Source organism: Astatotilapia calliptera, chromosome 7 (genome assembly GCF_900246225.1).
Source record: "Astatotilapia calliptera chromosome 7, fAstCal1.2, whole genome shotgun sequence".
Classification (NCBI taxonomy): Eukaryota; Metazoa; Chordata; class Actinopteri; order Cichliformes; family Cichlidae; genus Astatotilapia; species Astatotilapia calliptera.
This window is the reverse complement of record NC_039308.1, coordinates 40,706,788-40,719,938: the sequence shown is the minus strand read 5'-3', so window position 1 is coordinate 40,719,938 and position 13,151 is coordinate 40,706,788. Positions and strand designations below refer to the sequence as shown.

The following is a 13,151-nucleotide window of genomic DNA, read 5'->3' as shown; positions in this document are numbered from 1 at the left end:
GAGCTGTCGACAGGTTTTCTCGGGTCAAAGGCAGTGGAATATCTTTTTCAGATGGACCAGGCTCCTCAGGGTTCACAAAGTCTGGTGGAGACAAAACATTGTTTTGTTCAGATAACGCGACACCCTCCTCAGAAAATGAGGTCCTCAACACAGAATCAGCGAGGGTAACGTAACCGTCTTTACGTGCTTGGGCATGAGTAACCACACAGGCTGGGTACAGCTTTGGGGTCACAGAAATCTCTGGGGCATCAGAACTGAGGGGCTTATCCAGCACCTCTAGACTAGGACGCACTAATCCGCCCACAATATCATTTCCTAGCAACATGGCAACCCCCTCTATGGGTAAGGTTGGGCATACTGCGACGGGGAAAAATCCCGTAACGAGTTCTGATTTGATATAGACTTTGTGAACTGGTTTAGGAGCATAACCCATCTCTATTCCAACCAGAAAATAGGACTTATGGGTGAGCACATACTCGTCTGCGAGAACTCCTGCAGTTGCTAAAGTGGTTACTTTCTGCTCATTCAGGTATAACACTATACTCTCTGGAAGACACTTTTTAAAGTCTTCCAGCAACATCAATTCACGCAATGAATCATAATCACTGGCTTTTGCCGCAGAGCACCACTTGTCAAAGAGGATACCTTTTTCCCTGGCAAACTCCACATACGTTTGGGAGGGAAGTTTCCTCTGTAGCCGAAATTTCTGCCTGTATGCTTCTGGAACCAATTCATATGCTTGCAACACAGCTGATTTAACACAAGAATACTCCAAACTGTCTTTTAAGGGAAGCGCAGCTACCACCTCTTGGGCTTTTCCAGTCAGTTTACACTGTAATAAAAGGGGCCAGATCTCACTGTGCCACTACAAAGCACCAGCAATGCACTCAAATCCTGCAAAATAAGAATCCACTTCAGCCTCTTTAAAAACAGGCACTAAAGAAATGCACTTACTAATGTCATAAGGAGTAGTAGACACGGGGGCAGAACCTGGTCCATCAGCAGAGACAGATGAGGCTCGTGGCTGAGACTCCAGCTCCAGCTTACGCAGCCTCACTGTTTTATCTGCCTCTATTTCCAGCTTTCTGATCTCAAGCTCTAATTGAGCTCGCCTGACTTGAGCCTTCTCCTCGGCCTCCAACTGGAGTCGTGCCAAGCGCATCTTTAGCCGGGCCCCGTCCCGTGCTTCTGAGCTTCCAGAGGAAAGGGGATCATAGCGAGGGAGCGTGCGTGGTGTCTTCCCCCGCTCATCTCCCACACTGTCATGACCCGTACCATCTTTATGGTCCCCCTCAAATGAGAAAGTTTGACTAGGCTCACCAGAGACCACAGGCACTCCAGGTAGATCAGGGACTTGCATTAGACCAGCCTCCACCAACTCGTGTACTACCCACGCTTTCAGGTCACTCTTACGGAGTGTTTTAGAGACCTGTAGCTTAAGGTGTTCTGCAATTTGCAGCAATTTGCATTTGCAGCAGCTCTCAAGGAGCACAACAGATGGAGCTTTTAAAAAATCCTCTAAACAAAATGGAGCCGACATGGCGCTCAAAACAGGGAAAAGGGCAGAAGAAGAAAAAAATCCCAAAATGGAGCATAACACACGTTCTCTCTTTCACAAATGGGAATTCTCCTTATGGGGAAAAGGAGGATCCCGGACGAGCCGCCACTTATGTTACAACCCCCTCTGCTAGGCGTCAGGGAAGGAGTAACATACATGAGCCCGCAACACAAGTAAAGAAAAAGGTTTTAATTACAAACTTTAAACAGAAAACCGACAGGGCTGTTCAACAGACCACTGGGCAAACAATTATTACATAAAGAAAGAACAGTCAAGAGTAAAAGTTAAAGGTTAACTAAGGCAAGCTGGCAGCACACAAAATAAAAGCTAGGGGTTAACTAAGGCAAGCCAGCATCACAAAATTCTACTCACAGCCAGCTAGCAGCTCAAAACTCTAATCAGGCTGAGTTCAAAGCATGCACCAAGGTTTGACAAAGTTCAGCAATATGAACAAGTTCAACAAAGATCGACGCGGGAGGCACGAAGGGCAAACTGCATGTTCAGTCCTAAGCAGCAGCCACTGAGTGAAGGACCTCCAGCCTTTTGTAGCCACAGGTGGGCACGATCAGCCACTGATTGCCTCTTGGAGCATCACGGGATCCCCGGGCAGCCAATCGTCCGTGTGGTCTGGCACACTTCATTCTGCATAAGAGAGGGTTGGCACGGGTCTCCCAGTAACCAATCACACACAAGTCATGGCACACATGGATTTGCATGAACACCAAAAAGGCAGTCTCACTCCCTCCAAGGCCCAGGGCCGTAACATTCATTCATTAAGTCTGGCAGTCATCAGGCCTGGGTATGGTTAGTTAATTCATGATTTACCAAGGTGTGCAATTACCTTTTCACATAGGGCCAGGTAGGTTTGGATAGCCTTAATAAATGAAATAACCTTTTAAAAACTCAATTTCATATTTTCCCAGGTTATCCTTGCTATATAAAAATTAATTTTATCATCTGAAACATTAAGTCTGACAAATTTGCAAAAAATAAATAAATAAATAAATACAAAAATAAAAGAAATTGGGAAATGGACAAACACTATTTCATAGCACCTTAGCTTTGTGTCACCCTCACCTCTTGTGCTTTTGACTAATGTCGACTTTGGACTTTTGGCTCTCTGTTGGTTATTTATTTACACAAATCCAACCTTCCTTTTATCTTCCAACCCCTCTTTTATCTAAAAAAAAAAATCTTGAAACAATAATTGTAAAACAGCTACATGATTATCTGCAAAGGAATGGTTTACTGCAGAATTTGAGTCAGGGTTCAGAATTTATCAAAGTACAGAAATAGTAGTAGTGAAGGTTATAAATAATTTTTTATGGCCTCTAACAGTGGACTCATCTCTGCAGCATTTGTCACTGTTAACCATAACATTATATTACACAGATCACTGCATGCTGTAGGTATTAAAACTAGTATGCAGCACTGGGTTGAATCACATCTGTCTAACTAGGGTTGCCAACCGTCCCTTAAAAAAAACGGAATAGTCCCGTATTTCGAAACAAAAGTACACGTCCCGTATTGAGCTAATAAGGGACGCACTTTGTCCCGTAATACAGTGATAATCAAAAGTAGTCTATAACTTTTAATGGAATTAACGCTTTGTTGGAAAACATAATTCCCAGCCCCTCTCCTGCTTTGTGACCAATGAGCTGACAGCACACTTATGACAATTCGAGTATGACAATTCAGATTACCGCTCATCTCATTGGTCAAGGAAAGGTCGCTTACGGAGAAAATACCGGAAGACAACAGATGACCACAACAAGAAGCATGGCCAACAGGGAAACAAACGCCGACACTGCGGTGCAAGTCTCGGATGACAGTACACCTAAAGCTGGGCAGACACTGTGCGATTTTCAAACTGCACGATTGACTCGCAGGGGTTAGAAGTTGGTAGGTCACGATGCAGGGTCTCACACTATACGGCCCGATGCTCTGATGCGACCTGAGTGCTCACACTGTGCCTCCATAAAATGAAGGTTATAACAGAAAATCTGTCGCTCGCTCCCCCTCTCTTTCACTCACACAGACACGCACACCACCACCATCAACTTTGCTAAATTGCTAATGAAAAACACTGATCAGGCAGCTGTGATTGAGCAGCAATGTAGATCCAACTATTTTCACGGTTGTTGTGGTCGTGATAATTTTGTGATGCCACATCGAAAAGGCTCGGATGAGCTTTCCAAAGTTCTACAAGTTGTGCCTCCATCGCTTGTGTCCAGATCACACGCTGCACTGCCGTGCTGCTCCGTCTTTTTCACCGACGTTTACGTGTTTGCGCGTGAGCAGTGTGAGCAGCTGCGGTGACACCCTCACGAGCGATTGATGATCGGGAGCTGCTCGAGGTGTTAATCGCTTCTCGTTACCCCACGTATACTAAACGATGCACAATGAAGGCCAAAATTGGGCAGATCACCAAATCGGTCGCATGACTCAAAAATCGGCTCAAAATGGGCCAAAAATCGCACAGTGTAAGCGCAGCATTAGAGCAGCATTAGAGCAGCAATGTTTGTTCCCCTCAGAGAAAGAAAAATAGGCTGCAAAAGTACAGGGAGGAATGGGAAAAGGAAAACACCTGGCTGGAAAAGTGCACGATAACACCTATAAAGCGCACTGCACTGTGTGCCAGCGCACTTTTTCCCATAGGCATGCTTCTAATGGTGGGCACATGAAGAACATGAGGGGCGTGAAAGCTCGGGGAACCTTTAACCAATTTCTTGTCCACCAGGCCACGGCAGAAGCAGATATGGCATGTAAACATTGGTTTGTTTTTTTAAAACCCTCTGGTTAAGGTTAATATGGGCATGTGCAGTGAATATCAGCGCTATGTGGCCAGAAGTGTGATAATTTATTTTGTGTAATAAACAACTGCAAGGATAGATGATTACAACAAATAGATGACTAATACATAAAAGTAATACATAGATGAATAATGATGATGAGTTAAGATACGTAATCATGGGAACAAGCAGGTTTACAAACAGGAGCAGCTGATTAGCATTAGAAAAGCTGAAATAATACCTCAACTGAAGCCAATTGTACTAAATGCACTATATGTGCACTGTTACAAGAATGATTTTGTTCTATTGTTTTCTATTAATTTATATAATTTTAAGTTAAGCAGGACAGAGTTATTTTAAAGAAAGTTTTACTTATATTCTCAAAAGTTAAGCATGACAGGCTTCTGTTTAAGAAGGAGACCTGTTTTACTGTGTTAATGTTGTCATTTTGAGCTAAAAAATAAATGGCTGAATGATCATTTGTTTCCCATATGGTCATATCACAAAGAATATGCATCTGCTTAAATCAAATTCAAGTCAAATGGTTAAAAAATTATTTCACACACAAAAAAAAAGAGCTACCACACTGGGAAGGGTGAAGACAACTGGGTTGCCCGGCCCTGGCCACGAGGTGTCCCTTATTTATTTTTCAGGGAGTTGGCAACCCTATGTCTAACAGACTTCAATTTGTTCATGTAAATGGGGATTCTTCCTGACACACTAAGGTCACTGCTGGCTCTAAAGGAAATGTGTTCATCTGCTTCAGAGGTTAGGGTGGATATGGAAAGATGTATCTTTGTGCAGTGTGCGTGTGTAGGCCTGGGTCTGAGGCGCTCAGCACTGTTAATTAAGTAAACTGCAGAAATGTCTTAAATACATAAAAACTGGGATTACCTCTAATTTTCTGCTTTTAAAGTCAGATTGTCATGGGTCACTGACCCAGTGTTGTGTATTTATGGAGTGTTGATTCTTGTTACTCGTTATTATTTTGATCTCAAGGAGTGATTTATTTTTCCTAGTCTCTATTGGTATTGTTTAGTTTCCTTGTTCTTATGAATTCTCTGTTAGTATTATTTATCTCTTGTGTAATTCATATGACTTTAGGTTGTTTAGCTTTCTTTAGCGTTCCCCTCCTGTTCTTCAGTCTCTCTTTTTTTAGGATCTCCTTTTCTAATTCAGTCTTGTTGTCTTGGCTTACTTGTGGTTCCTAGTCTTTATCTCTGTGTTCTGTCTTCAGCATGCCTGTGCTTGGTTACTGTGGCGGAGGTGTGGTCCCGGGCGCAGCTGCAGGGGAGGAGTGGTGCAGTGAGCTCAACGGGGCGGTGCTGGAGACGCAGGTGAGAACAGCTGATGGCGTTTGGACTGATGATGGTTTCCTTCCCTTTTATAGTGAGACGGGAGAGGAGCGGAGGGGAGGCTGGAAATCAGCTGAGACCAGAGCTGTCAGACTGTGGTCGGTCATAACATATGTAAACTATAAATAAACGTGGCATCTGGTGACAAACAACTGTGCGTGTGTGTACCTGTGTGAAGTGCATTTCACAGTTACCTTTAGTCTCCCCAGCCCGTAATGTTGCCCTTTGTATATCTGGTGCTCCCACTCTCTGTTTCTCTCTCTCTCTCTCGCTGTCTCCCTATGTATCTGTCTCTCCCCGCTTTCTCTTGGCCTTGTCATGTGTTTGTTATTCTCTTCTGGCGTCATGTTTGTGTGTCTTGAGTCTAGGTCTTTGTCTCTGTATTTGACTTATTTCGTGTCTTATTTTGACAGCCATCGTCTCGTGTGCATTGTGTTCAGGTTTTTTTGTCTCGTTATTACTAGTTTGCTCCAGCTGTGTTCCCATGTGTCTCCAATTCTCCTAATCATCCTCTTTGTTTATACTGTGCTAGTCTTCCACTGTGCTTTGTCAGAGTGTATTGTTATGTTCATGCTTTTGTCCTGGTCCCTGGTCTTAGTTTCCTAGTGTTTCACTGCTTGAGTTAGTTTAATCAGCTTGGAACCACTTCCAATTTGGATGCAGGAGACAGACCGCTCCCTCTACTTTTAAGGTTAGGTGTAAAACATTCTTTTTTGACAAATATTATAGTTAGGGTTGAATCTGATGACCTTGAATCCTCGCTTAGTTACCCTGCAATAGACCTAGACCTGCAAGGGCCTTCCCATGACTCAATGAGTATTCTTCTTCACTCACATCTTTTCACACTCTGTGTTTATACACTGCTCTCCATTTAACCATTAGTTATTATTAATCACTGGCTCTCTTCCACAGTATGTCTTTTTTCCTGTCTCCTCACCCACAACCCGTTGCGTTGGCTACCCCTCCCTGAGCCTGGTTCTTATGGAGTTTTTTTCCTGTTAAAAGGGGAGTTTTCTTTTCCCAACATTCTCTGCATTATAAGGTCTTTAAAATACAATATAAAATACCCGGATGCAACTGTTGTTGTGATTTGCTGCCAATTGAATTGAACAAATGTGATTTGTATCAATAGATAATATAATGCATACCACTTGTTAACTCAGGACAGTGGATGCTTTTAATCTTTTAATACTAAAAGCTGAGCTGAATTATGCATATAGCAAGTCTTGCTCGTGCAGAGGGTGTTGCTATGTAGGAAATGTAAATTACAAAAGTAGAATGAAGCAAGCACAACTACACAACATGAAAGTCACTCATAGTCTAGGAGGTCACAACACATCCTATCACAACCACAACCAAAAAGGAACATGATAAATCTGAACACCAACTCCTTTCAAAGGCATTAATTATATGAAAACAAAGCATCAACTTTTCTAAATGCTGTTTGTGACAGGTGAGACCTGAGTCTGGGAACCCTGGTCTTTGCCCCTTTCATAAGCTCAGGTGTGGGCAATTAACTATTCTCTAGCAAACCTGAAGGTGTGAGTGCTTGGTCCAAGCTGGGCAAGTTGGTGTTTTTAATTCCTTTCTATGAAAGCTTGATGCGGGTCCCACTAAACTTCTGTTAGAATGGTGGGAAACATTGCGTTCCTGTGAGAGTAGTGAACTTCACCGCCACTGACCCACATTTATTAGAGTGTGACGCAAACTTGTGGACAGAGTACCGAGCTGCTGCTTTGCCAGGTGGATTTCTGGTTGCGGGTAGAGGACCCGCCACATCAGTGTGTTTTAATTTGTTTTAAACTGGTGTAATTCGACATGGGGCCCAGCCGGGCACAGCCCGAAAAGGGGACATGGGCCCATCCTCCCACAGGCCCACCACCCGCAGGAGGCGCGGAGGCCCCTGGCGGACTAATCCCCGGCTGCCAAGACTGGCAATTGGGACATGGAATGTCACCTCTCTGGTGGGGAAGGAGCCTGAGTTAGTGCGTGAGGTTGAGAGGTACCGGCTAGATATAGTCGGGCTCACCTCTACGCATGGCTTGGGCTCTGGAACTGGTCTCCTGGAGAGGGGCTGGACTCAGTCTGGAGTTGCCCCTGGTGAGAGGCGGCGGGCTGGGGTGGGTATACTAATATCCCCTCGGCTTGGGGTTTTTCCCGGTGGATGAGAGGGTTTGTTCCCTGCGCCTTAGTGTCGGGGAACGGGTCCTGACTGTCATCTGCGCTTATGCGCCGAGTGGCATTTCAGAGTACCCAGCTTTCTTAGAGTCCCTGGGTGGGGTGCTGGAAGGTGCTCCACCTGGAGACTCTGTTGTCCTGCTGGGAGACTTCAATGCTCACGTGGGTAATGACAGCGAGACCTGGAGGGGCGTGATTGGGAGGAACAGCCTCCCTGATCTGAACCAGAGTGGTGTTTTGTTATTGGACTTCTGTGCAAATCACAGTTTGGCCATAACGAACACCCTGTTCGAACATCAGAGTGTCCATAAGGGCACGTGGCACCAGGACGCTCTAGGCTGCAGGTCGATGATCGATTTTGTAATCGTATCACCAGACCTGCGACCATATGTTCTGGACACTCGGGTAAAGAGAGGGGCTGAGCTGTCAACTGATCACCACCTGGTAGTGAGTTGGATCAGGTGGCGGGGGAGGACGCTGGACAGACCTGGTACACCTAAGAGGCCCCAGTCCACAATATCTTCAACGCACACCTCCAGCAGAGCTTCAACAGCATTCCGAGGGAGACTGGGGACATTGAGTCCGAATGGACCATGAGTCCGAATGGACCATGTTCAGCGTCTCCATTGCCGAAGCTGCTGCATTGAGCTGTGGCCGCAAGGTGGTTGGTGCCTGCTGTGGCACCAACCGGGCTTGGTTAGCCTGTGGGACTCCGGAGGCAGCCGAAGGGTATCGACAGGCCAAGCGGAATGCAGCTCGGGCAGTGGCTGAAGCAAAAACTCGGGTGTGGGAGGAGTTCGGAGAGGCCATGGAAAAAGACTTTCAGACTGCCTCGAAGAGATTCTGGCAAACCGTCAGGCGTCTCAGGAGGGGAAAGTGGTGCTCTACCTGCACTGTGTATCGTGCTGGCGGAGCGCTGCTGACTTCGACTGAGAAAATTGTCAGGCAGTGGAAGGAATACTTTGATGACCTCCTTAATCCCACTGACACATCTTCCGAGGAGGGAGCAGAGTCTGGGGATGAGGGGAATGACCCGTCAATTTCCGGAGGCGAGGTCACTGAAGCAGTTAAACAATTCCTTGGTGGCAGAGCCCCTGGTGTTGATGAGGTCCACCATGAGTTCCTGAAGGCTCTGGACGTTGTCGGGCTGTCCTGGTTGACACGCCTCTACAATGTTGCGTGGAAATCAGGGGGAGTACCCCTGGACTGGCAGACCGGGGTGATGGTCCCCATCTTTAAGAAGGGGGACCGGAGGGTGTGTTCCAACTACAGGGGATCACACTCTTCAGCCTCCCTGGGAAAGTCTATGCCAGGGTGCTGGAAAGGAGAGTTCACCCGCTAGTCGAACCTCAGATACAGGAGGGACAATGCGGTTTTCGTCCTGGTCACGGAACACTGGACCAGCTCTTTATCCTCTCAAGGATACTTGAGGGTGAATGGGAGTTTGCCCAACCAGGCTACATGTGTTTTGTGGACTTGGAGAAGGCATTCGACCGTGTCCCTCGGGGTGTCCTGTGGGAGGTGCTGCGGGAGTATGGGGTGTCTGGCCCATTGCTACGGGCCATTCGATCACTATACAACCGTTGCAAGAGCTTGGTTCTGTTCCGATTCTGTTCATAATTTTTATGGACAGGATTTCTAGGTGCAGCCAAGTGGCGGAGGGCTTTCACTTCGGTGCCCTCGGAATCTCATCTCTGCTTTTCGCGGATGATGTGGTTCTGTTGGCTTTATCGAGTGAAGGCCTCCAGCTCGTACTGGAACGGTTCGCAGCCGAGTGTGAAGCAGTGGGAATGAGGATCAGCACCTCCAAATCTGAGGCCATGATTCTCAGCCGGAAAAGGGTGGAGTGCCCACTCTGGGTCGGGGATGAGTTCCTGCCCCAAGTGGAGGAGTTCAAGTACCTCGGGGTCTTGTTCGCGAGTTATCGGAGAAGGAAGCCGGAGATCGACAGACGGATTGGTGCAGCGGCTGCAGTGATGCGGACGCTGCACCTGTCCGTCATGGTGAAGAGGGAGCTGAGTGTAAAAGCAAAGCTCTCAATTTACCGGTCGATCTACGTCCCTACCCTCAGCTATGGCCACGAGCTGTGGGTAGTGACCGAAAGAACGAGATCGTGCATACAAGCGGCGGAAATGAGCTTCCTCCGAAGGGTGGATAGCCTCTCCCTTAGAGATAGGGTGAGAAGTTCGGCCATCCGGGAGGGGCTCAGAGTAGAGCCGCTGCTCCTCCACATCAAAAGGAGCCAGCTGAGGTGGTTCGAGCATCGAGCATCTCCTGGGCGCCTTCTGGGGTTGGTGTTCTGGGCATGTCCCACCGGGAAGAGGCCCCGGGGCAGACCCAGGACACACTGGAGAGATTATATCTCTCGGCTGGCCTGGGAATGGATAAGCTGGAAGAGGTGGCTGGGGAGAGGGAGGTCTGGGCTTCTCTGCTTAGGCTGCTGCCCCCGCGACCCGGCCCCGGATAAAGCGGATGAAGATGGTAATTCGACAGACTGTGACAGGTGCGGCTGTCGATTTTGTTTGTTTCCTGTTTTATTTTCTGTATCAGAAGGCACCGCAGATATTGATGGTTTTTAGCGTTTTATCTTTATATATATATATATATATATATATATATATATATATATATATATCGCTGCAGACGGTAGAGGCGCTGCATGGAATCCTTTTTTTTTTCTTGCCGCGTTTTGCAAGCACCGCGGTGGGCCCGAGTGAAGACTGCACTGAAGGTTTGCTCTCTTTTTCTATAGTGTCTTTCACATTTGGGGTTATGTGTGAGTTGCAGTCCCTTTTTAACGTGTGTGCTATGTTGATTTGTTCTTAAACGGTTCCCCACAGTGCTTATCCTATCTCACAGGCAATCATACAGTCTTATTGTTTTTAATAAAGTACAGTTTTTAATTGTTTTTGGGTGCCGCTGTTACACTGTTACTTGTATTTTGTATTAAAAATTAAACCCTTTTTAACTAACTGTGCGTCTACAGCTCTGTCCTATTTTAAATAGGTACCTACCTACATATACATACATATACACACACACACACACACACACACATATACATATATATATACATATATATACATATATACACACACATATACATATATACACACACACACACATACATATATACACACATATATACGTGTGTGTGTGTGTGTGTGTGTGTGTGTGTGTGTGTGTGTATATATACATACACATATATATACACATATACATATATATACACATATATGTATGCCTACTGAATGCACTGCTTTTTTGTGGAAAATTGGGTGTTGTGAATAGAGCAGGGCGATATGGCCAAAAGTATTTATCACGATATATATTTGAAAATTTGCGATAACGATATAACTGACGATATAATTGATGCGAGACAAAATACAACTCCACAACTTTACTAGCGCAAACCCCCCCCCAAATCCATTTATTTTCACTTAAACAAGCAGCTGTTTTTTTACATGCATTAAAGCTTTATAAAAATGTAACAGTGCAAATGCAAATTCCTTGCTCAAAGTTTAACCAAAAGGCATTTCCAGTAGAAATGGGCTGACATATCCTGAGCATAACCATGTATAATATCCACTGAAGTTAAAAAGAGGTGCTTTGCAACATTAAACTACAGTGTGCCAAATAAAAAAGTCAAATATGTATTTTTCGGACCATAAGGTGCACGGGATTATAAGGCACATTAAGCAAAACAAAGCAGTCAGAGAAATCAAACTTTATTCAACTCATTGTTCTTGCTTCCTCCACTTCTGTACCATTGATTCATTAATGCTGTACTCTATCACAGCTGCTCTATTCCCGTGTTGTTGCAATATATTAATGACTAACCTCGTATTGTGGAAGGATTATCTCAGTTGTTCTCCTGACTGAAGTTTGGTCTGTTTACAGCATCCTGCCATGCGATTGCATTTGTCCCTAACCACCAGGAACCCTCACGTTAACTTTTATCGAGGGGAAAAGTGTTAGCGTTCATCCTCCAGCTTCACTGTTTATGTTATGCTAATGTGTAAGGGGCTACTAGCCCCTTTATGTAGGGGTGAAGAGGCGCACAGGCTGCCCTGAACGACTAAAGGGTGGTCGGATCTGAGTCAGTGACCCCCCCCCCCAGTACAGTTGACCCTGATACTTACTTCTGTAAGAATGGTTTTAGCTGTCTGGCTGCTACAGGCACAGAAGAAGGCTCCGGGGCCCAAACCTGCGAAACAACGACTGCCTGGCGCGCACTGTACTGTTGAATATTAACACAGCCTCGCTTACCTCCGTTTTTCTGTACCTAACCAGACAACTCGGGTGCCCCTACTCCAAGGCAACCTAAGTTAGACAGAAGCATACAATGACTTTTTAAACAACGTGGCCCCTTTTATTTTTTCGGATGGCCCTCGTGAACCAAGATTGATTATAGATGTTAACAGTGCCTTGGAGACAAAGGGCGACAGTAAGGAAACTCCCCAAGAGTAAAATAAAATAAATCAAACAGGCTGTTGTAACCCAATGTTTCGAGTTCTCGACCCCTCCCACCACACTAGCCACCGGAAAAGGGCGCCAAGATCACAATACAGCAGAACAATTCAGGTTAACACAGAAATTCTCTTATCTAGAATGGTTAACACAGCTTCATCACATTACTTGCAATGTCCAAACAGCAAAAAAAAAAAAAAAAAAAAAATAGTTCCAGTCTTTACAGTAAAGTCCGATCCAGTGAATTGTCCCTGGTATGTGAAACCAATAAACAGTTCTAGGTGTAGCTGTCGTGAACCAGAGTTCCCGTCTGTTAGGCTGCCCAGAAATTCCACAGCCGGAGCAGGATATCCAGACTCGGGTTCACAAAAAAACAAAAAACTGCTGTAACCTGAGTCGGATTCCACACACGGAGGGAAACTCCACATAAACTCGCTGCGATCCCGTCCGTTGCCCCACTAACCTCCCGGTTACTCTTCGTTCAGGTTCGTTCTGACCGCGGGGCTTTCCTGGTGTCTTCCGCTGTAATGGCACGCGCGGGATCAGTACCGCACACCCCGCTCGCTCCCAACAGCGCACCTCCCTGTTTTTTTTTTTTTCGCGCGCCCACAGGCTCTCCTCAATATGTCACTTCCTCTTGGCTTATTCAGACAGGCCGCTAAAGGCCCTACGTGACAGTTTTCCACAAGTTATATGCATGCGCCCTCACACTAACATAGCTGTATCGCTAGCGATCACGTAGCACATCATTATATACCACCTAGCCCAACTTCAGTAACCCTACAAACGTCACTGCTG

General features: G+C 45.8%; 1 protein-coding gene across 5 annotated transcripts in view; it reads right to left on the bottom strand.

Annotated features, from left to right (window-relative positions):
* The window catches only part of LOC113026230 (acyl-coenzyme A thioesterase 4-like), a 29,675-nt gene that overhangs the window by 9,420 nt on the left and 7,104 nt on the right, over nt 1-13,151 (bottom strand). Inside the window, exons 9-10 of one of the 5 annotated variants that reach the window (XR_003272895.1) lie at nt 5,549-5,731; nt 2,178-2,200 (exon numbers count right to left, since the gene is read on the bottom strand). The exons of 2 other annotated variants lie outside the window; for them this stretch is intronic. Coding sequence is in view for 1 of the 3 variants with exons in the window: in XM_026174760.1 (XP_026030545.1) it covers nt 2,150-2,200 (51 nt within the window). In the remaining 2 variants the exon portion in view is untranslated. Of the gene's footprint in view, nt 1-1,402; nt 2,201-5,548; nt 5,732-13,151 lie in introns of those variants that run through there. 2 more of the 5 variants (XR_003272894.1, XM_026174760.1) reach the window with 2 other exon arrangements.